Consider the following 26,423-nt stretch of genomic DNA (forward strand, 5'->3'; position numbering starts at 1 on the left):
TTTTGTTTCACTTGGTGGCTAGATAGATTGATAATCTTGGAATTCTTTGGTTTCTGTCTCTAGTCAAGATTTATTGAGAAACTTTGTATTTGACACTTATTCTTTTTATCCGGGTTGATTGACCATTTGCTGTTTTTCATTTTAGAGAATATAAACTGTTGAATAAAAACTGATTATTTTCTGGACCTGACTGGCTTATAATTTCAGAAGAAACAATGGAAAGTCAAGAATTTATTGTAAGTTTTAATAATTTTTCTTTTTGGGGGGAGAGGGGCAGGGGACAGGATCTCATGTATGGCAGGCTCGCCTCAAACTCTTGATGAAATTCAGTGTTACCTAGAACTTCAGATCCTCTTGCTTTTTTCTCCCAAGTGCTGGGATTATAGGTGTGCATGCCCACATCCTGTGTCTGTGGTGCTGGGGCTCAGAACCAGTCTCCTGCGTACCTGGCAAACACGCTACTAATTGAGCTATGTCCTAAGCTCCTAAATCTGACTAATGTTTTTCTTCCTCCTCCCTTCCTACCCTCTCCTTTTAGTTCTTCCTTTCTCTCTCAAATGTCTTGTTAGCATTGCTAGATTCAGCAAAACCAAAAGAAACAGGATATTAAGTTAAATTTGAATCTTAGATAAACAGTGAATAGTTTTCTAGTATAATTGAGTCCCAAATATTGTACTATATTTTATCTGGCAAGCCTATGTCGTCCCCTCCTCCTCCTTATTTGCATATACTATGAAAGTCATTTGTAAATCTTCTTTGGAAGCTTTGGACTAGGAACCAACATTTTTCACTTTAAGACCTGCCAATGGTGACATCCCTATCTATAGTGACACATTATTTGGTCTTAAAACCTTTTTGTACTCTAAAACAATATTGAAGACATTCAGTAATTTTAGCATGTAGAGCTTCTATCTATAATATTATTTATGTTAGACATAAAAACAGTGTAAAATACTCACTAAAAAGTGGCTAATATGTTACATTTTAATGTAAATTACACTTTTAATGGTAAGTAACTAAATTTGAGAGGGTCTCTTATTGGCCTGGACCTAACCAATTAGGTTAGATTGGCTGGGATCCTAGGTGTTTTCCTGTGTCTGCCTAGAATGCATCACCATGTCCAGCATTTTATGTAGACTCTGGGGCTCAAAGTCAGGTCCTCATGCCTTTGAGGCAAACGCTTTTTTGCTGAGCTATGTCTCCAAACCCCTGCATCGCTAGGCATCTTTTTCCTCTAAATTTCTTTAACATTTGATTTAGTAATAGTCAGCTGGATTTTCACACTGTTTCTGTATTCAGTCTGTAATTGAATCTGGCACCACATATAATGCTTAGAAACTCCACTCTTCCACTAATGGAGGGGGAGTCTAAAGACAAAAGCAGCGTGAAATTGTTCTGACCTCAGATGCTGTGAAGGTTGAGCAGACTGTCCAGTCTTTGGACTGTACTCAGAGAGCTAGGTGAATAAGAAGTAACGTGTAACCCAGTAACTGTTTTTCCTTCCCACTGATGATGTGGCAGTTCACAATTATTTTTAATGCTCAATAACTAAAAGACTCTTTAGGTTTTTACTTGCCCTTTCTTCCTTTGCCTTTTGGTACTACCCAGCTAGTCGACTGTCTTCCTCTCCTTAAAATTGTTTGTTTCCGTTTTTTATGCTGCGGGTTAAAGTTAGGGCCTCCTGATGCTGAGCCTGCACTCTGTCTGTAATTGAGCTATACCTCCAGACTCTCACTGATACTGTTATTGTGATGGTACCTGTGTTATTATTTTGAAATGGGATATTTTATTTTGTATGGCCTATAAACTGTACAATTTTAAATGTGTAAATAGCAATGATTTCTTCTGTACTTTTGGAAATAAGGTCCTATATACTCACCAAAAGATGAAGAAGTCAAAAGTGTGGCAAGATGGAGTTCTGAAGATCACTCCCTTAGGCAACAAGGTGAGAGCCAAGCAGCTGATGCAGCGTGGAACAGCTGTCTTCTTGACTTGTCATTGAGCATTAGGATAGCTGTTGATAATAAACTGTTGTTAGTCCACACATTGCCATGATGTGAAAAAGAAAATTTCAGATCATTTTTATATTTTTTTTGTACATTATGAAAGTTCAGTGAGCTGGTCATAATGCCTTCAGTCTATCAGTTTAGTTTGCACAACTCACCTGAAAGTTAGACATTTTATCTTTATTTTACTGATGATAAAACTGAGGGCTCAGGTACATCTTACCAGGAGTCCCAGCTGAAAATGCAAGAGTCATTCATGAGCTTAGGGCCCATTTTCTAGTAAGTTTTTTTTTTTTTTTTTTTTTTTTTTTTTTTTTTTTTTCCCAAGACAGGGTTTCTCTGTGTAGCCCTGGCTGTCCTAGAACTCCCTCTGTAGATCAGCCTGGCCTCAAACTCAGAGATGCTTCTGCCTCTGCCACCTGAGTGCTGGGATTAAAGGGGTGTGCCACCAAACCTGCTCTAGCTAAGTCTTTTTTTAATATTAACTTATTACAGAAACTTGGTTGTGAGTTTGTGATATTGTGTGCATACTAATGACAGCCATGATCTCCTGATCAAACACATGGTCTTACGTGAAGCTATTAAGGCTCTTCACATTCTGTCTTTATTCTACTTCTCTGCCATTGCAAATTGGGGGTTCTCAACCTTCCTAATGCTGTGATGCTTTAATACAAGTCTTCATGTTGTGGTGACCCACAACCATAAAATTAGTTTTGTTGCTACTTCCTAACTGTAATTTTGCTATTGTTTTTAATTGTAATGTAAATCTTTTTGGAGATAGAGGTTTGACAAAGGGTCAGAACCTCCAGGTTGAGAACCACTCTTGTAAAGCTATTACTGAAGGAAGCTTTTCAGTAGGGAAGAGGTTATTTACTGTATTATTATCTTTTTTTTTTTTTTTTTTTTTTTTTTTTGCTGAGACAGGGTTTCTCTGTGTAACAGTTCTGGCTGTCCTGGAACTCGATTTTTGTACCAGGCTGGCCTTGAACTAACAGATATGCCTGCCTCTGCCGCCCAAGTGCTGGGATTAAAGGCATGTGCTACCACCGCCTGGCTATTGTATCTTAAAAAAATATTTAATTAATTTGTGAAAATAAAAACTAGCTTTGTGGGCTGGAGAGATGGCTCAGTGGTGCACTGACTGCTCTTCCAGAGGATCCGGTTTTAATTCCTAGCACCCACATCGAAGCTCACAACTGTCTGTAACTCCTGTTCCAGGGGATCTGATACACTTATACAGACATACATGCAAACAAAACACCAATGTACACAAAATACAAATAAATTATTTAAAAAACACTAGCTTTGCCTTAAGCCTGAAAGTTCAATTTATGAAAGCATATATATATATATATATATATAGATAGATAGATAGATAGATAGATAGACAGACAGACAGAGTCTTATGATGTAAAACAGGCTGGTCTTGAACTCACAGAGATCTACCTGCCTCTGCCTCCCAAGTGCTGGATTACAGGCATGCACCACCACACCTGACTGACTTACTTTCTTTCTTTCTTTCTTTTTCTTTCTTTCTTTCTTTCTTTCTTTCTTTCTTTCTTTCTTTCTTTCTTTCTTTCTTTCTTTCTTTCTTTCTTTCTTTCTTTCTTTTTTTCTTTCTTTCTTCTTCCTTCCTTCCTTCCTTCCTTCCTTCCTTCCTTCCTTCCTTCCTTCCTTCCTTCCTTCCTTCCTTCCTTATTTTGTAAATTTCTAAAGGCATTGGAGTTGGAGTTACAGGCACTTCTGAGTCACCTGACATGGGTGCTGAGAATGGAACTCATATCTTCTGGAAGCAAGTATTCTTAATCACTGATCCATCTTGCCAGTCCATGATCTCATTTCTGATTGGCCCCATTCAATACATTCCAGTTCTATTTTCTTCCCAATTCCATTCAAGGATTCTTCTGGTAGGTTCTATTCAAGGATCCTTCTGGTGGGTTTCATTTAAGGATCCTTCTGGTAGGAATTATATATTTTTATTTCTTTTTCTCTATTTTCTTAAGGGTGTTGGGGGTGGTGTGTATATGTGTGTGTGAACGTGTAGAGGCTAGAAATCCACATTGGATGTCTCCTATCCACCTTATATATATTTTTTTGAGACAGGTCTTTCACTGAACTCAGAGCTCACCAATTGCTGGACTGGCCTGCTGTCCCCATCTGCCTCTCCTAGGGATACAGGCTCACACCACCACGCCAGTCTTTTACATACTGGGAACTGATTTCTGGTCCTTTGCTTGTCAACACGTGCTTTACTGAGCTGGACCCAGTGCCTGAGTCCCTGAATTTCTTCCTCTGTACCTCATCTCTCATGCTCAGGGGATGCAGTAACATTGGAAATAGATGTACTTTCAAATTCAAGTTACAGAATGATGTAATTCTTTTACTTACTTATATGACAAATTTTGTTTTGCTATTGAAGATTCTAAGAAATGCAAAAGAAAAATTTATAACTTTTATCTTGTTTTGTAACAGGCCATTTTATATGACGACAAAGGAGCATGTTTGGAAAGTCTATTTCTTAAGTGCCCTGAGGTATTTTAATGTGTTTACATTACTTCCCTTGAAATTTAAACATTTACTTAGATTCTTCTTTATGAATGTTGTTAATGGTTTAGTCATAGTACAGATGCTGTCTTATTGTTCTTACTCTAGTTGTACCTTCTGCTCACAGCCTTTAGTTTTTATGACAATGCTACAAGGTTTGTACATTAGGAATGCAATGGAGAAAGGCTTAGTAGCATGTTGATAATCAAAGAATGGTAGTTGCAGGACATCTTCAAATCTAGGATGTGACTCTAGAATCAGCTTCTGTTAGGTGAGGTGTTATTGTGTTGGGATGGGACCAAAGGCTTCATGAACATGAGGTGTGTATTCCACCACTGAGCTCTGTCTTTAACCTTGACATGGCGGTTGATAGTCTTTGAAATTATTCCCATTTAAGTACTTTCTCAAAAAAATAAATATATTTTCTGTGTTTTTCTTGTATTTGAGGAAGGGAAGGAATTGAAGGCATTAGAACTGTTTTGGGCTCCTTCCAGACTCTGAAACACCTCCTGTGTAGCCCATGACCTGTGTCTACTCCTCAACTAGAAACATAGATCAGCATTGTTCAGAAGATTAGAAATTACCTAATATAATTTCATGGGTTAAAATTAATAAACATCACTATGTGGATATTTGGCCATGAAATCTTGTGTCATTAATAGTGGTTGTTCTTCTAGATTTATGAATGAGGGTCTAGGAGAGACATTTTCTTAGTAGGTGCTTAATTAATGTAGCTACTGTTATTTTATCCTAAGTAGTTTCATTACTAAACATTTCATATGATAAAGATATATTTTCTAAATTGATAATCTTAGTGTTTGACTCTAGAGTTGGTAACAAATTGATGACTTAAAAAATACTCTTTTTCAGGGCATGTGATTATGTATGTAATTAAAGTTAATATTTGTGATAATTATGAAGTTCTAATTCATACACATTTATAAGGATACAGAATTGGTAGCTAATATCTTTGAGTTTTTAAAATATTGCATTTAGTTGTATGGATTCTACATGAATTATGTGAAAGGAAGCTTTCTGCTTGACTTTGTGTTCTTAGCATGTGATAAAGGGTCTCAGTAGCACCACAGTATATGCTGCTGAAGAACAATTAGCTGCTGAAGAACAAATCAGTGATGTTTTATTGCATTATTATCATTTTTTTGTGTTTTTGATGGTTAACTTGTGCATAATAATGAATAGTTGAAGGATTTAGTTACTGATTGATTTCTTTAGCAACTTTGTTGAATATTTGTTGGATCTTGTTCATTGCTAGTGAGCCTGCTGGTATATATGGAAAATAAAATTACCCAAATGCAATTTTGATGTTTATTCTTTAAAATTAGGTGAAACCTGGCGATGACTTGGAAGGTGAACGATACTTAATCACAGTTGAGGAGGCTAAGGCTGTTGGAAGCCGAGCTGTTAAAACAGATGGTACTAGGGAAGCCCTGGAGTCAGGTCCAAGGTCGTTTATATCCTCGAGCCGGTCTCTTGGGTGTCAGCCCTCTGGCTTAAAAAGGAAGGCTACTGTAAGTTTCTGTGTGGAAACTAATATTTAAATGTATAGTTATAAAGTTATTTTGGAAACTAGTAAATTTTTATGGTGGGTTACTGTTTAGTTTATTTAGGTAACAAAGTAAATGCAAGTTAGAAAAGTCTTAATAATAAATGTTTATATTTTAATTTAGCAAAATTTAAATGTTCTTTACCTTGGGCAAGACATACATATTCTTTGTTATTCCTTTTAGCAAATTTATTTCACCTTTTCCTTAGAAATAATGGTATAGCTAATGATTGTTTTGATGTGTTTAGGGCTTTCAAAGACCATATAAGGTACCAAAGACAGTGACTGTTACAGAAAATGGTGAATCAGCTGCCTCGTTTGGTGATTCGGAACCTGGCCCGACATTTCCTTCCCTGTTCTCCAGCACACCTCCTTTGTTTTCTGCTGTTGGTCAGAAAGATATAAGTCATATACCAGCAGACCATGAGAATTCTGTCACCTTCAGGAGCAGAGAGAGATATGACAGTCCTTTTCCACTTGCCTCTTCAGCCTTCAGTATTAACTCAGACACACTAAGTAAAGAGGACAACTCTTGTTTTCCCATCACCTCTGAAACCCAGCATTCAGACTCTTTACTGGCCAGTGAGCCTGTGAGAAGAAATGGTTTGGAATCTCACTGTCCTGGAGTTTCACGAAACCTCAGAAGCAAAGCACAAATATTAGCTCTTCTGAAGTCCAAATCTACCAATGTGAGTAAGGATCTGACCTGTGAGATTACAGGGCGATTTCCTAAAATACAACCACAGGGATGTTCAAAGATCACTTCTAAGCCAAAGGAAGAGTATGCTGAGAGAAAGAACTCAGGGAGTTTACGCTGTGAGCTACAGGCAGAGAATCCCCCAAGAACTACAAGCCGGTGGACCATGTATTTACCGTCCCAGAGGTCGCCTCCCTGTTCTGTTACAGATGAGAACGATACAGAGGACAAACCTGAAGCCCAAGAAAATGTGAACATTTTGAATTCTGAACTTTTGGTAGAAAAAAAGGCAGAGCTCTTTGAAACATGTGCTGAAAAGGGAGAATTGTACAGAGAAGACAAGCCAGTAGACAGTAATTGCCAGTACTGGGAGCATGAAGAAAACTTAGGTGTGCCTTCATCCTGTGAAAACAACGACTTACTGGTTAGCTGCAGCAGTAAAGAAAATGTTGATTTCTTATTAAAACCTGACATTCAGAACAATAGCCAAGTACTTTCCAGTCAAAATGACAGTGTGTGTATGGAAGGATTGCTTTGCACTGGAGAAAGTATTCAGGTGGCAGATGCAGATGCAGCACTGGAACAAGAGTATCTGTCCTGTTCATCAGGAATAGAACATAAACAAACTGAAGTTGAATCTTCTCTAAGTAGCCACTCTAGGACCTCTGATGACATTGCAGACATAGGTTCTAAAAGTAGAGCTGATAGAGAAAGTCTGGATACTATTCATCCACCTTCACAACCATTTTTGGAAGTTTCTTTTAATTTGAGCAATTTTGAGACCAGTGACACTGATGAGGCATCACAAGAAGACAACAAACTTTCCCAGGATTCAGAGAGTAGGGAAAAGGAAGTTTTGCTTACAGATGATTCATGTGGAGATATAGGCTGCCAAGAAATTGCACAGAAACCCTTGCCACTCCTACCCTCTGCCAATGGCAGGCCTAAAGAGCTCCTTCCTGCTAAGGAGACCCTGTTGTCCGAGTTTTGTGATAGAACCTGTGTGGGTTTTTACTCAGGACCGCACGAAGATGCAGACACCAGAAAAGCAGCATGGGAGCAGTGTGGTGATGCAGGGAGCAGTCTGGACTCGTCGCAGGAGTGGAATGAGGAGGTACCCGGAGATAGCGGAGAAGATGCTGAGAAACCTATCCAAAGAGATGGAGTTAATGACGGTAGTGTTTCACCCTCGGATAAACCCAAAGGTATAAGTACAGGTCTACACAGTCCTTATTTTTTAAACACAGTCACTAATCTGGCTCCTGAAAAGAGTGACCTGTTCTCAGAAGGTACTCAGCCTCAGCCTTTTATTTTGGGAAGTCACATGGATGAAAATGATGAGCAGATTTTATCATCAGTCTCTAGCAGGGGCATTAGTATCCAGCTATTGAATACCAGTCAGGATCACTCTGAATATCGTGGACTAGATGAATCCAACACGCAGGTTTCTAGTTCTTTATTTTACCCTGTGGGAACAAAACACCCTATTTACAAAGACACTGAAGCATACATTCTTGAATCCGAAGATTTTGGAAGGATTAGAAGTTTGCCATGTGATCATTTTGAAGTGGAAACTACACAGAGAAGCAAACAATCCTGGGCTACTTCTAGAAATTCTTCAGATCTTTCTGAAACAATAAATAACATGTCCCTTTTACAGTCACTGTCTGAGCATAGCACAGCTGTAGGAAGCTTGGCACCGATGTTTAGAAAGCACGCCCTTCAACAAGGAGCTCAGTACATCCGAGACCCAGATGTCAGTCCTGAAGGTTAGAGTCACCTCTCTTACTTTGGTTGTTCCCTTTGTAGCTCAAAAGAAAGGAAGATACTAGCTGTGTGCTGTATTAGAGATTTACATGCGTGGTGGCTTATTCCTGTAGTCTCAGCACTTGGAAAATATAGGCAGTATCAAGAGAATCCAAAGTAGAGTGAATTTGAGGCCAATCTAGGCTGTGTAAGACCATCTCTCACACAGTGTAACCCATATGTTTGGTAATGACAACTCGAGTATAGAGGATAGTATAGTGATGACTAAGTCTCCTTCTACCACACTTCCTCAGTCCACTTAACATTAACAGTCTCTAGGGCATCCTTCCTGAGATGCCCCATGTGTATGCAGAACACACATTGACAGGAATAAGCAAGGATATGTTCAGCTTAAGCATACCGATCCAAACCCGTGGTGCTTTCCCTTTACATATTTATACACGTTTATAAGCCTGTGGTACAAGAGTGTCCTCTACTCCATTCTGTAATGTTTCTTTACTCCCACAGTGTGAAAGGGCCCTGATTCAGTATAGTTTACTCCCTAAATTCTACAGTGCATGCCCGTTAGTTGCCAATTTGTCAGAATAGTGTTATTGCCAACAAAACACTATCAATTTTGTAAAGTTCTTTGTAACTCACTTGTGAGTAAATGAAGTTGAGCCTCTCAGATTTCATAATCCTGCCGTTTTCATGAACTCTACCTACCTTTATCTGTTTATTTTAAATGGGTATTAATCTTATTCTTGATTTATAAACAGTTTTTTAATGTATTGGCAATGTTAATCCTTTATGATATCTGTTGAATGTGTGTGTGTTTGGTTTTTTTTTTGTTTGCTTGTTGGTATTTATAGACAGGGTTTCTTTTTGTAGCTCTGGCTGTCCAAGAACTTGCTCTGTAGGCCAGGCTGGCTTCAAACTCAGAAATCCACCTGCCTCTGCCTCCTGAGTGCTATGATTAAAGGCATGCGCTACTTCCCAGCTTATGGGTATGTGTTTAAAGATGTATTTATTTTACGTGTAAGTACTCTATCTGTGTGTATGACTTTATATCCAAGAAGGGCATCAGATCCCACTACAGATGGTTTATAGATGGTTGTGAGCCACCACGTGGTTGCTGGGAATTGAACTCAGGACTTTTGGAAGAACAGCCAGTGCTGTTAACCACTGAGCCATTTCTCCAGCCTCAGTGTGTGTATGTTTTAAGACAGCATTTTGTTGCATAGCTCCAACTGATCTATAATATATGAAGGTAAATGATGCCCAATGTTAAAATTAAATCTTTTTTTTTTTTTTTTTTTCCAGACAGGATTTGTCTGTGTAGCACTGGCTGTCCTGTAACTCACTCTGTAGACCAGCCTGGCCTCAAACTCAGAGATCTGCCTGCCTCTGCCTCACAAGTGCTGGGACTGGTATTTTCTCTGCAGCAGACATCACAGCTGTATCACACTTAAGAACGCTAGCTAGCACTAACTCTAGGGAACTTTAAAATAGTGAAATCATCAATGAAAACAAAGATATACTAACTATACTGAAAACATAACTTATGTGTAGAGTATAAAATAAGGCAGAGTGTTGTCTTGTTGGGGATGTGCTCATTCTATGCTGCTGGCCTGTCACTTTGTCAGCCTTACCTTCCGCTTGCTTTTTCACACCTGCTTCTGTAGTAATGCTTAGCTTTGCTTTAGCTCTCGGTTAAGTGTCACTTGCCAGGAGGCCCTTGGCAGAACATTCTGTGTTATATTACATCACCTTTCTGTAGGACATCCTTTCCTATAGTACTCTGAATTTGTCTGGTCTAATTGTGTGGTTGTCTTCTTTGTCATTCCCTTTTCACTGCTGTATTCCAGTGCTGGCTGGGCAGTTTAGTACCTGCCTTAATCCCAACACTGAGCAGCAGATCTCTGCTCTATATAGTGAGCTGCAGGCCAGCACAGAAAACACAGTTCCCAAGCCATAGTCAGATGGATTGGAGATAGGTTTGGATAGACTGGTGCTTCCCCCTGGGGTTGTGCATAGCAATACTGTAAAAAATTTTCTTACCTTTCTTGTTCTCAACAATTGGGCAGTACTTCATTTTTAGCATTTGTAATATAGGTGAAAAATATATTCTATTGACTTAGAATATATTAGTTTTTTAAGTTAGGTGCCAAAAATTGCAAGAACATATCCCCACCAAGACATAGTGACCAGTAAGAGATCTGGAGAGATGACTCAGCAGTTACAAAGAATTTGCTGCTTTTGTAGAGGATCCAGATCTGGTTCCCAACATCTTCTCTGGCCTTGGTAGGCACCCAACATGCACATGGTGCATATATATTCATGTAGACAAATACTCCTGCAAAATAAATTTATTTATTTATTTGAGGCAGGGTGTCTCTATGTATCCCTGGCTGTCCTGGAACTCACTGTAAATAAGGCTGGCCTTGAACCTACAATCTGTCTACCTCTGCTTCCTGAGTGTTGTGATTAAAGGCATGTGCCCACTCCTGGTCTTAATTTTCTTTTTTTCAAAGAAAGTAACCAGTACTGTTTTTATTTTAAATATATTGAATTTTTGCCTTAATGTACCAGCCTATACAGAATAATACAGTGAATCTTTACTCATATTCCAGATTAAACCCAGTATTAAGACATTCCTTTTTAAAATGTATTACTTCAGTTTTAGAAGTAAATGTATTTTTGGAACCATTTGGTGCATATGATAACTAAGGCTGTTTAATTTTTCCATCCTAGCCAGGAAATCACCTGCCACAGTAGTTTCACATACTCTGCTAGAGCGTCCTCTTGAGCAGTGGGCTTCTCAGCAGGTACATCTCTCTCTCTCTCTTTAAACTACTGTATGTTTCTTGTATAGAAAATAATATTTTCATAAGTGTATAGCATATACTTTGATTATACTTTCTCTCTACTGCCTCCTCTTATGGCCCCACCCTATTATTTATGCATCTCTTGCCATATAGTTGATAAGAATTGTCTTTTTTAGAGTTGCTATTGCTGTGATGAAACACTATGACCAAAAGCAAGTTGGGGAGGAAAGGGTTTTTTTGATTTACACCTCCATATCATAGTTCATCGAAGAAAGTTGGGGTAGGAACTGAAACAGGGCAGGTACTTGTAGACAGAAGCTGGTGCAGAGACCATGGAGGGGTGCTGCTGACTGACTTGCTCTCCATGGCATGCTCATGCTTTCTTGAAGAACTCAAGACTGTCAAGCCCAAGGGTGACACCACCTGAAATAGGCTGGACTTTTCCTCATCAGTTACTAGTTAAGAAAATGCCCTACAGGCTTTTCTAAAGTTCAATATTATTGAGGCTCCCTCCTCTTTGATGACTAGCTTGTATCAAGTTGACAAGACTAGCCAGCATAACTGATCCCTGGTCAACTTGACACATGAATGCATTACTGTTAAGCTATAATTTTTCTTTCTTGTTTATCTCCAAGATCATATGTTAATATAAACACCACAATATGAAACATTTTTAAAAACCCAAAAAGTCCCATTGTCTTTACAAAGTCAAACACTTTATAATCAATCTTTAAAAAATTCAGTCTTTTTTAAAATCCAAAATCCCCTTAAAAGTTCAGTTTTTAAACTGTGAGCTCCTGTGAAATCAATAAAAAGTTAAATACTTCCTTACTTCAAGAGGGAAGAACCAGAGCACAGTCACAACCTAAGCAAAGTAAAACAAAACAACAGTATGAATAGTTCAATGTCCAATATCTGGGACTCACTCATGATTTGGGCTCCTCCAGGGGACCTGGATCACTTCTGGGTCTTCGCCCTCTGCAGCACACACAGCTTGTCCTCTAGGCTCAGGTCGGTTTCCCTTTACACTTGCTTCTGTTCCCGGAGGCCATCCCATGGTGCTGGCGTCTCAAAGTGCTCCAGTCTTGCAGCAGCTGGCCTGCACTTTCATCAGTAGTCTCTCCCTTCTCCGCATGGCGCCTTTAATCCTGGCCCTTCAACTGCTGCTGAGGGTGCACCTGCGCCAGTGGCCTCTCCTGGCCTCACGGGGCCAAGCCTCAGCTGCTTCATGGCTTCACCACCAGTACCACTTGGGTGACTCTTATACCACCAAGTTCAGCTGCCAACACAAGTTACAACTTTGGCCACCTCTGGAACACAGCTGTGTGCTGACCCTGAGGAACCGCTCTCCAGAAGATTTCACCTCAAGGATGTTGGTTTCTTCTTCAGCTCCAGCTGACCAGACTACACAGATTCTTCATACGAGTGGCCCGGTAGAGTCTTTGCTTCCCTCTGAAACTTCAGAAGCAAAGCCTCCATTGCCTGCCCTGCTCTCAGCATTTACTTTCCATTTTCCTGTGGAGCAGCCTACTGAGGTTCAAACACTCAATGGCTTTTCCAGCCCAAAGTTCCAAAGTCCTTCCACCATCTCCCCCAAAACACAGTAGGCTGGGCCCTTCTTTATCAATTACTAATTAAGAAAATGCCCTACAAACTTGTTTACAGTCCAGTCTTACAGAGGCATTTCCTCAGTCGAGGCTCCCTCCTCTCTGATGACTCCAGCAGGTGTCAAGTTGACATAAAACTAGGCAGCACAAGAATGTTTTGTAATTTATAATTGTAGCAGTACAGAAGGTTCCAAACTCTTGATTCATGACTCCCCTCACAAGCAGTTTTTAAAACTCCATTTCTTGGCCCAAACAAATGTGTAACAGTCCATTTGTTAAGCATTGAACAATAAGTATGTGTGTCCTAGTATCTTAGAAATTTATTACCAAGTGAGCACAGCTATGAATGCAGTGTATGCCCATCAGGTACTATACAGCATTTTTCTCTACTGAAGCTCTATGTAAAATAGCATTTAGGTTTGATTGTCCTTTTACATGAGCTTTGGGATCTTTATTCCTAAGTAACAGTAGATTCATAGTGTATTTATCCTCTTGTTAATTCATCCATCCATTAGAAATGAAGCCTTTCAGGGTAGATATTCTTTTGGCCTTTTAAGCTATTTTATTTTCCCATATTCTGGGTGGGCTTTGTTAAAAAACCTCATCTGGAGTAAAATGCTCAAATCCTCAAGGGGGCAGCAGAGAAAGCCATTTGAGCCCTGAAAGTGGACCACATGGTAGGTGTGAAGTCTCTGAGGGAGTTAGTCTGCATTGCAGTCACACTTCTGAGTAGAAGACTCATATAGAGCTACAGAGATCCCTCGGTCTCCCTCATAGTTTAGTCTGACAGTGTGCAGGCCTCTCAGGCAAAGCAAAGTGCTTCTTCATTTCTTCTTGTTTTTTATTTTATTGATTGCTTTCTGTATGCCAGGCACTGTATTAAATGGTGGTGCTTCTTAGGTGAAGCAAAAAGGTCTGTGCACTCAACAGGCTTATGATACATTAGTGTACAATACTATATGCGAACATTATGAATATTTATGTCTTATACTTACGAAGTTCTTATTTTTAATAATTTACCTATAGCCTGTTGAGTTTCAAGGACATCAGGTGAAAGGATCGGCTACTAGTGGTGTTATGGTCAGAGGACACAGAGTACAGCTAGGATGCAGTCAGTTTCCAGATAGCGTTGACTATGAAAACTTCATGACACAGACTCCTGTTTGGACACCAGAGTTGCCTAGCACTTGTATGCAAACTAACTTCTTGCAGGTAAAAGTAATTTTTAGAGTTACATTTCCCCAAGTTGCTTTCTGTTTGTCAGTACTAAATTTTGTAAATCCTTATAGAAAAGGAGTCCAAGGGTAAGTTGACAAGAACCATAGTAGCTCTAGACAGACTACCCAAGGCACACATGCTTTTGATTTGTTGGCATGTCTGTAATCTTCCGTTTTCTCCTCCTTTCAGCAGTACCAGGGTTCTACAGTTAGTGGGGTAAATCAGCTCACATAGTCTTTCCTCTAGTGAGTACTTCGGTTTGCTTTTCTTCTGTGTCGCCACGTCTGTACTGTTCCTTACTCTTCATAATATTATAATTTGTGGTCACCATTGCTTGAATTACTGAAAAAGAAACTTGCTGTGTGTAATGGCTCTCGACTGTAAAGTCCAGCCTTTGAGAGGCTGAAGCAGAAAAATTTCTGCTCGAGGCCAGCCTGGGCTGTATAGTGAGTTCTAGGCAGTAAGGAAAAACAAACAAAAGAGGAAGAAATTTGTGTACTTGTGTCCGTTGCCATATTTCTTTCTTTCTTTCTTTCTTTCTTTCTTTCTTTCTCTCTCTCTCTCTCTCTCTCTCTCTCTCTCTCTCTCTCTCTCTTTCTTTCTTTCTTTCTTTCTTTCTTCTTTTTTTTTTTTAAGATTTATTTATTATATATAGTGTTCTGCCTGTATGTTTGCCTGCCTGCCAGAAGAGGGCACCAGATCTCATTATGACTGGTTGTGAGCCACCATGTGGTTGCTGGGAATTGAACTCAGGACCTCTGGAAGAGCAGCCAGTGCTCTTAACGGCTAAGCCATCTCTCCAGCCCCATTGCCATTTTTCTCATTTTTGAGATATGTTAGTTATGGTCATAGGTTGTGGATTCTGAGTTTTTCACAAAATGACTAGCCCTTCTAAGACAGTGTCTCTCAATAAATGTGATGGATTGCTAACATAGGGTATTCTCGGAACTTTAAGATATATTCTCTATTTCATCTCTTCAGCCTGTTTTTTCATTTTTGAGACATTGTATCACTCAGTAGGCAGATTGGTCTGAAACTTACATACAGCCCAAGCTGGCCTCAAGCATTTAATGATTCTCCTACCTCATCCTCCAGACTGCTGGGATTACAGGCATGAGCTAACATGTACACTTCTAATTCCTAACTCTGTAATTTAAAATATTTTATATGTGGACTATTATTCAAGTAGGATAAGTTTTCACTGTGGTTTTGATTTGCATTCCCTGTTGACAAGTGATGGTGAACATCATTTCGTATATCTGATAGCCATTTGTATATTCAATATACAACATTTGTATAATGTTTGAAGAAATCTCTGTTTAGAGTTTAAGGCTAGTCTGGCTAAATAAGAAGTTTTAGGAGCTAGAGAGATGGCTCCAAGGTTAAGCACACTGGCTGTTCTTCCAGAGGTCTCATGTTCAGTTCCCAGCAACCACATGATGGCTTACACCCATCTACAATAAGATATGGTGCCCTCTTCTGGCATATACATGCCAGAATACTGTATACATAATAAATAAATAAATCTTAAAAAAAAAAAAAGTTTTAGGCCTGGTGGGGCTACCTGGAGAGACATTGTCTCAACAAAGAAAAAAAGATAAAAATTGAACTATGTGTGGCCATATCCCTGGGGTATATAATGACATTCTTGAAAGAAAGCGAGAGGTAGGGGGAGAAGGCATGGAGGCAGGTAAGTAGGCCTGCCCCATCATTTACCTTTTATGTCGCTTCAGTTGTGGTGTTGAATCTGAGCCTTGGCTGTGTGATTGATGATTGCTAGGCAAGCTCTCTACCACCCAGTTATCCCCCAGCACCACTTGCCACTTTCAAATCTGATTGTTCGGGTGCTGAGTTGATCTTCTAGTTTCTTGTCAGATGAATACTCTGCCCGTATTTCTCCCATCCTGTATGTGGTCTCTGTTGATCTCTTCTTTTTCTATGCAGAAAATTTTTAGTTTCTTAGAACCCCTTTAATGTTTCCTTTTATTGCCGCTTGCTTTTGTGTCATGTCATCTCCAGAATGGAGTCCATTATTACTGAGCCCTCCAATAAAAGGAATATAGAAATATGTCCCATTTCATTAGCTACTTGGAGATCATTGGTGACCTTGGCAAGAACAGTTGCAGTGAAATAGTGTTTGTAGAGGCCAATTCAGAGAGAATTAAAGAATGAATGAGAGATAGGAAGGTAGAATTACGGCTAACTCCTAAAAATGTATGTGTTCGTCAACCATTTAACCCCTCCACTGCTACCTCCACACAGGGCTGGGAAGCAAATCAGGACTTCATACTTGCTGGGCGTGTGCTCTGCCACTGAGTTGTAGCCCCAGGCAGCAAACAGATAATCTCACGAGCAGCTACCTACTGTCTATTGTACTGTCAAAATAGGCCTGTGAATAAAAGACAAATTCTTGTCCTCATAATGAAGTGAGACTAATAAACAGATAAATAAATAATGCCTGGAAGGGCTTAAAGTAAGCATATAGCTATGTAACGGGTGGCAGTACAGGTGTGTAGATGTAATTCTAAACAGTCTTACTAAATAAGAAACACAGAGCCAAATATTGAGTTAAAAGCCCAAGATCTTGGTCAGGGCACTAGCAAATAGCCTTTAGCTTACCAGCTGCTGCCGTCCTTCCCCTGAGAAAGACCTACTTCCTGTGTGTCTGTATTTTTATTGACTTTCTGTTCTGCCTTCTCATTGGTTCTAAACTCAACCACATGACTTCTTCATCACTGCCTGTCTATACAGACCTCCAGGTCTCAATGGTTGGTACTTGGATTAAAGGCATGTGTCACCAAGCTGGCTGTGTCCTTGAACATACAGACTCTGCCTGCCATGTGATCGGATTAAGGGCATGTGCTACCACTGCCAGACTTCTGCTAAATGGCTTGCTATTAGTTCTGACCCCCAGGCAACTTTATTTATTAACATACAAACAAAATCACATTTCAGCACAAATAAAATATCACTACAGATGGGCTGGGGTTCTGTTCCGTGAAGGTAAAGTCAGCCTTCTCTGATAAGGTGACACTGGAGAGAGATGAGAATGCCATGCCAGTATCTGGGGAGAAAGGGATTTGAGGCAGAAGACATACAGTAGTGAGGAGTGAGTGAGGGACAAGGAAGGTGACAGAAGTGAGGTCTCAGAGCAAGCCATGTAAGATGTCACAGAGCAGTCATGTACATTGAAAGAGACTGGGGGCGATTAGAGGGTTTGGATCAGTGAAGAAAAATGATGGAGCTTAATTTTTAGAAACAGCTCTGGCCAGTTGTGCAGAATGCACTAGGGGAACAGAGGAGTCCTTAAGTATTTCTTCTTTTATGTGCATGGGTGTTTTGCCTGTGTGCATGTCTGTGCACTACTTGCATGTCTGGTGCCCAGGGAAGCTAGAAGAGGGTGTTGGATTCTCTGAAACTGATCACTTGTGAGCTGCCATTTCAGTGCTAGGAACTGAAGAACACCCTGTTTTTAATTGCTAAGCCATTTTTCAGCCTCTAGTTTTGTTTTTTGAATCAGGGTCTCACAGTGTAGTCCTGGTTGGCCTCACTCACTGTGCAGACCAGACCAACCTGGAACTCACAGAGATCTGCCTGCCTCTGTCTCCAGAATGCTGAGATTAAGCGCATGTGACACTATACCTGGCAGTTGTTTATTAGTTTGACAAAGCCTAGAGTCACCTGGGAGGAGGGAACCTCCACAGAGGAATTACTCAGATCAGATTGGCCTGTAGTCATGTCTTTGAGGAACTGTCTTGATTGTTGATTGAGTGGGCAAGTGCCATCCCTGAGCAGGTGGTTGTGAGCTGTGTAAGAGCCAGTGAGCCAGGAAGGATTATTTCTCATTCAGTTCCTGCCTGAGTTCTTGGGCCAACTTCCCTCAGTAGTGGACTGCTACCTGAAAGTGTAAGCTGAAGTGTAACTGTTTCCTCTCCTAAGTTGCTTTTTGTCATGGGTTGTCATAGCAACAAAAGGCAAACTAGAGTGGTATTGAGGTTCTGATCTTGGGGAAAAGCTGCAGCACAACTTAATGCTATTCTAATGAGATTAGCAGTGAATTATATGGCTGTTCATATCTGAGTATATTTAAAAAGCCCTGCACTTGGAAGGAACATCTTGAAATGTGGATCAGCTATGCATAACCCTGAGTTCAAAAACATAAGAGAAAACTGCTCAGATCTGGTCGAGTTTGCAGGAATATAGTTTTCACAGTCCATACGTGAGATGGGGCTTGCGTTGAGCCCCTTAGAATGGAAATTTACCTTCAGAACTAAGTCTTCATAATGGAATCAGTCCAAATCAGAATACCACCTACTTCACGATAAATCCTAATCTTTTTTGTACTTAAAATTATTGTTTATGTTAGTAAACTTTTCCTAGCCAGTCCTTTTTGGTGAAAATTTTATAGTTCTTTGCTCTCAATGTGTTTAGAATAGAGGTTACTAGAATTCAAACTAATAGAAAAGGCTGCAGTTAGAACATTTTAGTTAGTGATTTTCTTTTTTCTGAACAGGTCATCTCGCCAGAACAAAAGATCTCTGCATTGAGCCCCACACCTACTTTTTCTTTCAACACAAGAAATGAAGACTCTGTGCTTGAGTTCTCTGAGGAGTGTCTGAGAGCAAGGACTTTCCCTGGTGATTTTCATTTTCTCCACTGTTATCTGGGAGAGGGTTCCTGGGCCACAAGTGTCAGGGAACCCACTGTCTCTTCTCTTAGGCCTTTTCTGTCATGGATACTGTTCCAAATGCATTTTCCTGTCTAGTTCTCACTCCCTCCTCTGCCGTCTCTTCACTCCCTCTGAAACTGTCTCTACTGTGGACGGACTTCTTGCTGCTGAAATGCCAATGCTGGTCTCCCCTTTCTATCCTGCTGTGAAGTGGCTCATAACAAATATCTCCTCAGCACCATGGTTGACCTTGGCATATCCTCTTCGTCTCCTCTTTTTGCTTTGGGATACTGTTAGTATCAGGAACTCCTCAATGGCTCATTGTTCTCAGGCCTCAAGTGTTTACGTCAGTTTTGACTTTTCTTATAAGTCATTTTCTGCTTCTTAAAAAGTATATTGTTTACTAGGATCTCTTTTTCCTGATAATTTCATTAATGTATATTTTTCTTAGTCTGAAGTTAGGTTTCATGACAGGCAAAGATATAGGTGATCAGTGGTTTTTCATTTATGAGTTGATGATTAGTATGAAAAAGAAAAAAAATTTAATGTGAATCAGAAGTTGGGTGTGAGTTGGTTTCATGGTTGTGTCTGATTGAAGGTAGGGAAGAAAAGGGAGGGTAGAAGGAGATGCGAATGGGGTGGGATGGGTGTGAGGTAGTATTGTAATATCAGCACTCAGGAGACAGGGCAGGAGAATTGCTACTTACAGGCTAGCTTGGGCTGCTTGGGAGCAAAAACAGAATGTGGAAGAGTTTGTATGGGAGGAGTACATCCTCTGAAGCAGGCTTGAATCTTTAGTTCTGTAATGGAGTTTTAATTTTCTATCACTATTGCTCAATTAGGGTGTTGAATTTTAACATAACACTTTATTGAGGAGTATTCGTTGGCTCACTTACTGCTCTACTACTTCCAAAATGATCATCAAAATTTATTTCCTATAAAATAAACTGTCAAATAAAGTAAGACTCTATAATATTTTTAGATAAAAACTTTAATAATATTTAATTCCTGTGCAGTTTTGCTGATTCATGAATATATCCAATAGATATTTATTGCTTTTTACACTTTCAGCAATGTCTATTCCAATAGCTGCTTCTAGATGGAAGGAATTGTAAAACTCATTCAGACAAAATCTGATGTGAGTTCACTGTCCCATCTATGTGATTAGTTTAACATATAAAGCTAAAAATCTTTTTTGTTGTGAAAGGTATTATAATTCATAAATACAGTAATTTAAAGATAGTTACATTGAGGGCTGGAGAGATGGCTCAATGGTTAAAAGTACTGACTGCTCTTCCAGAGGACCCGGGTTCAACTCCCAGCAACCACATGGCAGCTAGCAACTGTCTGTAACTCCAGTTCCAGGGGATCTAGAACCCTCACACAGACATGCAGAAAAAACACCACTGCATATAAGATAAAAATAAAGGAAAAAAAGATAGTTACAATCATGTCATATTAAGTGAGCTATTTGTCCCCAGAAGGTATGTGACTAGATATCAACTCATTCTGTGTTCTTTCTGACTGTGCCACTTGATACACACTGTGATCTCTGGACCTCATCTGTAAAGTGAGAGTGATGCGGCTTTTCCCAGATTCGAATGCTTTGAAAACTTTGATGTTCTGTAAATACAATGAGGAATTAAGTTAGCTACTTAGTTGTGTAGAAGAAAAGAGAAGGACTTGTATTGTCAGTCTTAATAGAGTCTTCAGATCTGTAAATTAAATTTTGAACCTTTAGAATTTGATCTGAAAGCATTTACTTTGGGAGGGGACAATAAAATTGTGTTATTCTTCTGTTTTTACACAGCAAGTCAGAACGTCTGCTCTTGCCTATGTCCCCACAGTTTTCTAGAGTCTGGGTAATGACTGGTTACATTTGTATTGATCAGCATGATGGTTTCTTTCAGGATTGAAAAACACTGATTTTCTGGAGAGTAAGGACCGTCAAAGGTTTCCATTTGCAAGAAGAGCCTCGGTTCCCTTCATTACGTTGCCACCTGGCGATGGGCCAGCAGTCTTAGATTCTTGTTCATTTATGACTGATGGCGACGCACAAGAGCCTTCTGGTTCTCCTGTGTTGGACCTGTGTGAAGAATCGGTCCTTTCATTTGCCCTTGGACCTGAGGACCAGGGTGAGCTTTCTTTCTGTGAAGGGTCTAGAGAAGGGACTCCAGATGTTTCACTGCTTCCTAAGAATTCTGCTCAAAGCAAGTGGCTGAAATATCAGAACACACTCCAGTGCAACTCGGCTTCTCCAAACAGAATTGACAGCCAAGTAACAGAGGGCCTCTTTGCTGAGGTTGTCTCTGGGATGCGGTGTAGCCACACACGTGAGAGGCAGAGTAATGCTGGGAACGAGAGCGCTGTGGACCCTGTGCACTTGCAGATGATAAAAGGCATGCTCTATCAACAGCAGCAGGACTTCAGCAGTCAAGATTCCGTTTCCAGAAAGACAGCTCTCTCTCTGAACTCAAAGCACACTTCCAAGACTGAGGAAATTCAGGCTGTGTTAGGAAGCTCTGCCAGCTACAACTCCAGAGTCAAAGATTTACAGGTGAGGAAAGTGTTTTTCACCCAGTAGTTACTGTCTGAATTCCAACAGAAGAATAAGCAAATTGTTTGGGAACAGTTTACTTTTTGATCAGATACCTATTTCCCAGTAATTATGAATATTAAATTATGTGTTTAAAAGTCTTGGGTGTACTGTTGGATATATAAAAGGTATTTAATAAATGTTAGCTCTTATTCCTCTTTCTGCCACTCCTTCCAGTACAGATCTCACTGATTGTTTTTATTTTTGACTATCAAATCAGTCTTACTTATAGGATTATTAAGTTAAGGCACATACATCTATTACAAATTTGCTAAAAGTCATTATTATAGTCATAACAGAAATAGAAAAATAAAATGATCCATTTGTAGCAAAACATATCCAAAATCATATTAAGAGACCATTGAGAAGAGTTAGTCTATTTAAGAGTCAAAAGTTCATGTAAATAATCTGGCTTTATTTGTTTTTTATTTTAAATCATAAAACATGGATTCTAAAGATCAAAAGTACAATTAGTGTTTTCTTCATTATATATGAAAAAATTTATTGGTAAATGGTGTTTCTCCCCCCCACAGGAGATAAATGGTTCAGAGCTATGCTTCCCGAGTGGGCAGAAAATAATATCAGCTTATCTTCCTCAAAGGCAAGTTCACATACCAGCTGTTTTCCAGTCTCCCACTCACTATAAGCAGATCTTTACATCTTCTATCATAGGTATGGCTGTTATATTTTTATTCTGATGATTATCTAGTGTGATATTAGAACTATAAAAAAGAATAATACATTATAGACTTTCATAGTAAATTCTCCTCTGGAGATTTATTTTGCATATGTTTAACTCTAGAACTTATTAGTAACTTTATTCTAATGTCAGATCAAAATTGAGCTTTAAAAGTGGGAAATTGCAATATTTTAAAAATAATGTCTTTTTATCTATTAAAATAGAAACAAATGAGCCCATTACACTTAAATGGAAATGTTTAAGTATGATGCATGCTTAGGTCTGAATGTTTTGAGGTGTAACACTAAAATTGGCCTTTTGAAAGATGGATTGTTATAAGGTGTGGCAGTGTTAGCCCAGCACGTAGGAGACTGCAGGAGATTGAGACCTTGATCGGTTTGGACCTTGTAGCACAAATCCCAGTTGGTCTTATAATAAAAACCTGGAGCCAAATATCTGGGTAAATGCTGAAAGATTGGAGACAACAAGCCACAGTCACTTCTCACTTCGCCAACTCCTCAGCTGAGAGGGGAAGATCCTGTTTCCACGAATCCTCAGACTGAATGCCCCTGAGTCCTCAGCTGAAAGGGTACCGAACTCCTGTCTCCTCCTGTCTTATATTCCTTTCTCTGCCCAGCCATATTGCTTCCTGTCTCAGTCTTTCTAGTGCTGGGATTAAAGGCATGTAACTCCCAAGTACTGGAATTAAAGGTGTGTGCCACCACTGCCTGGCTTCTATGTTTAATCTAGTGGCTGGCTTCATTCTCTGATCTTCAAGCAAATTTTATTTGTTAGAGTACAAACAAAATATCACCACAGGACCAACATAGTAAGACTGTCTCAAAAACTAAAGTAAAGTAAGGTAAATAAGATATGATGTGGTTTCTAAAAGCACAATATTTATATGTATTGAAATGTTACAGTGAGGAACTAGAGAGATGGCTTAGCTATTAAATGTGCTTTCAGCTCTGGCAGAGGACCTGTGTTCCATTCCATAAGCCCACAGTGAAATGATTCACAACTGTTAGTAACTCTCCTTCAGGGAGCCAACACTCTCTGGCCTCCTTGGGTACTGTAGTCATGTGCACAAACCCCCACACACGTATATGAATAATTAAATAAATAATTAAAAATAATCCTTCAAAAAGAATGTTGCTGTGAATTACATTAATATATATAATTAATATGCAACAATAATAAAAAGTGTAGATGACTGTCAGAGGAAGTATAACAGAATCTGATAGATAAAGGCTTAATACAATAGTATTTTGTCTTGGATGCATTATTAGGGTTGGCTGTGCCGCTGATTTTTTGTTTTGTTTTTTGTTGCAATGTGGCAAAATTGAGACAATAATAAAGTACAAAAGGGATTGTTAGGGAGCTGGCTCAGTGGTTAGAGTACTTAGTGCCTTACAGAGGCTCAGATTCAGTTACTGACACCCACATGGAACTACAACCATCTGTAACTCCAGCTTCAGAGGATTGAACTCTTTTTTACCTCTGTGAGCACTGCACACACTTGGTGTGCTTACATATGTACAGGCACTCACATAAAAAACAAATCCTTAAAATAATATATATTATAGTATTATGTTACAGTTGAGTGTTAAAAGGCTATTTTCAAATTGGCTAGGAAACAGTGCACTTGATACAAAGACAAAATAATTTTGTGTTTAACTTTTAGCCCTTTTTTTTTCTTGTAGAGCATCTGAATATATTACTGTTTGGATTGGCACAAAGGTTATACAAAGCCCTTTCCAAAGTTGACATATCCTTTTATACATCATCAAAAGGAGAAACACTGAAAAGTGGAAAAAGTAATTCACCATCTTGCCATCATAATCAACCTGCCAAACTAGTCATGGTTAAAAAAGAAGGCCCAAATAAGGTACTGCTTCTGCTTCCTCCCCACACTTACCTTATGCATAGTTTAGGTACTATGGAAACTGAGACGTGAGTTTTCTTTGTGGCATAAGTAGTATAATAAGCTCTCAGTCTAATGAAATGAATGATCTGTGTTCCAGGATATAAAAATAAGAAAGTTAATTGTCAAAAATTTTAGGAACTTATTGCATAACAGTGGATGGAAACTAATTCAGGGAAGAAAATCACATATCTAAGGTGAGAAGAATGTGCCGAAGCTGTCATGTCAGCACTGAGAAAGGGATCTGCTTGAGGGTTTAGAAAATGCTGAGATGAGACAGAAAGAAATGAAGGTTGAAAACTTCTGTACCAGCACTAGACAAGGCCAAGGGAATAGAAAAGCATGCTGACCTAATGTGTGTTGTGGGTATCACAAAGAAGGGTTAGGAACACATTGATAGCTTTTACTTGTTTGTAAAACTGCTTTCATCTATAATAACAATTAAATCATTTCACTATTTGCATGCATCATTAGTTGAATATATAAATTTGACCTTAAAAAATCAAAAGCAACTAGGTGGTGGTGGCGCACACCTTTAATCCCAGCACTTGGGAGGCAGAGGCAGGTGGATCTCTGTGAGTTTAAGGCCAGCCTGGTCTACAGAGCAAGTTCCAGGACAGCCAGAGCTACACAGAGAACCCTGTCTCAGAAACAACAACAAAAAAGTGAAAAGTAAGAATTCATAAATAATAGTGTAGCTATAGATTGAAGTACATAGCTACTAACAATCCTTGTGTTGTTTTTAAGATTATTTGATTGTATGCTTTGCATGTCCATGCTATATTGTTTGTTAAAAGGCTTAGGTCACAGAGTATAAAATGCTTCATTTTGTGAATTGTGAGTGTCTGTGTGTGTGTCTGTGTGTGTGTGCGCGCGTGTATATATAGAAAGAAATGTACAGATATTGCTAGTAATTATTTCTGGGTAGATTCCAAGTTGTCTAGTGAACACAATAAAATTATAGTTATTGCTAGTTTTAAAATAAGACTTATTTTTATTTAATGTGTATGTGTGAATCTATGAGGAATTGCCCACGGATACTTGGGTTGATCCTAGAGTCTTGCACATGCTATATATATAAATGTTCACCACATGTATACCTAGAGCCCATGGAGGACAGAAGAGAGTGCTGGATCTTCTAGGACTGGAATTAAAGGTCATGTGGTTGCTGGAAACCAAATCTGGGTCCTCTGTAGGAGCAGCAAGTACTCTTAATGCTGAGCCAACTCTCCAGCCTCTCAAATAAGGGTCTGTTCTCAGAGTAATATACTCTTTTGATAAAGAGAAAAGTAGGTACTTTAGGTACTTTATAATTTTAATGTATTGTTTAAATTAATAAGTGATTTATTTTTTGAATACATTAATAACAGGCCGCCTTTATAAAATGCTAGACAAGCATAGTGCAGAAAACAGTAGAACAATAGAAATAAATTTTTTCACTAAATTCTAATATGCATGCTAGCCAAACACTGAGCCTTAAATTCTTTATATCTTCTCCATTAGGGTCGTCTCTTTTATACATGTGATAGGCCCAAAGGTAATCAATGTAAATTTTTCAAATGGCTTGAGGAAGCAACTCCAGGACAGTTATCACAGGATGAGTCTCAGCCCAACATGGTTTTTAATGATGTTAAGAGTATTGGCTCGTATTTAAGAAGTCAAAAGATACCAGTCTATGAGGAATGCCAGCTTTTGTTGAGGTATGTTTTATGGTACTATAGCATGTTATGTAATTATATCAGAGAATAGCAACCCTCACAGAATTGCCCACGGGTACTTGGGTTGATCCTAGAGTCTTGCACATGCTATGCCATCATTCTCCTAAGCTACATTCCAAACCCATCAATGATTTTAAAAGAAATTGAAATGGTGTCTTAGTTAGGGTTTCTATTGCTGAGAAGAGACACCATGACTATGGGAATTCCTATAGAGGAAAACATTTAATTGGGTGGCTTACAGTTTCAGAGGTTTAGTTCATTATCATCATGGTGGGTTATGGCAGCATGCAGGCAGATGAGCTGGAGAAAGAACTGAGAGTGGGAAAGGAACTACATCTTGCCCCTGCAGGCAACAGGAAGTGGTCTGAGACACCAGGTGTGGCTTGAGCATATGAGACTTCAAAGCCTGTCTGCACAGTGACACACTTCCTTTAACAAGGCCATACCTACTCCAACAAAGCCATACTTCCTAGTAGTGCCACTCCCTGAGTTTATGGGGTCAGTTACATTCAAACCACCACAGATGGGGAAGTATATATCAAGGAGACAACTTCCAGCTCTATTATTTTAAGTGAAAGTAAGGCTTTAAAGTTATTTTGGTCCTCTCCAAACATCAAATGATGTCAA

The 26,423-nt window shown here is 39.2% G+C and overlaps 1 protein-coding gene across 5 annotated transcripts in view; it reads left to right on the forward strand.

Annotated features, from left to right (window-relative positions):
- Zgrf1 (zinc finger GRF-type containing 1) overlaps window positions 1–26,423 on the forward strand; it is a 64,325-nt gene that overhangs the window by 2,307 nt on the left and 35,595 nt on the right. For 3 of the 5 annotated variants that reach the window (XM_037207084.1, XM_028856559.2, XM_037207085.1), the window contains exons 2-13: window positions 146–236; window positions 1,865–1,945; window positions 4,479–4,538; window positions 5,894–6,079; window positions 6,363–8,580; window positions 11,312–11,385; window positions 14,019–14,204; window positions 18,724–18,847; window positions 20,790–21,436; window positions 22,009–22,147; window positions 23,858–24,042; window positions 25,582–25,778. In XM_037207084.1, coding sequence (XP_037062979.1) covers window positions 216–236; window positions 1,865–1,945; window positions 4,479–4,538; window positions 5,894–6,079; window positions 6,363–8,580; window positions 11,312–11,385; window positions 14,019–14,204; window positions 18,724–18,847; window positions 20,790–21,436; window positions 22,009–22,147; window positions 23,858–24,042; window positions 25,582–25,778 — 4,118 coding nt within the window. In that variant the 5' untranslated portion in view covers window positions 146–215. The remainder of the gene's footprint in view (window positions 1–145; window positions 237–1,864; window positions 1,946–4,478; window positions 4,539–5,893; window positions 6,080–6,362; window positions 8,581–11,311; window positions 11,386–14,018; window positions 14,205–18,723; window positions 18,848–20,789; window positions 21,437–22,008; window positions 22,148–23,857; window positions 24,043–25,581; window positions 25,779–26,423) is intronic. The other 2 variants (XM_037207087.1, XM_037207086.1) reach the window with 2 other exon arrangements.

This window comes from Peromyscus leucopus, chromosome 6 (genome assembly GCF_004664715.2).
Source record: "Peromyscus leucopus breed LL Stock chromosome 6, UCI_PerLeu_2.1, whole genome shotgun sequence".
NCBI lineage: Eukaryota > Metazoa > Chordata > Mammalia > Rodentia > Cricetidae > Peromyscus > Peromyscus leucopus.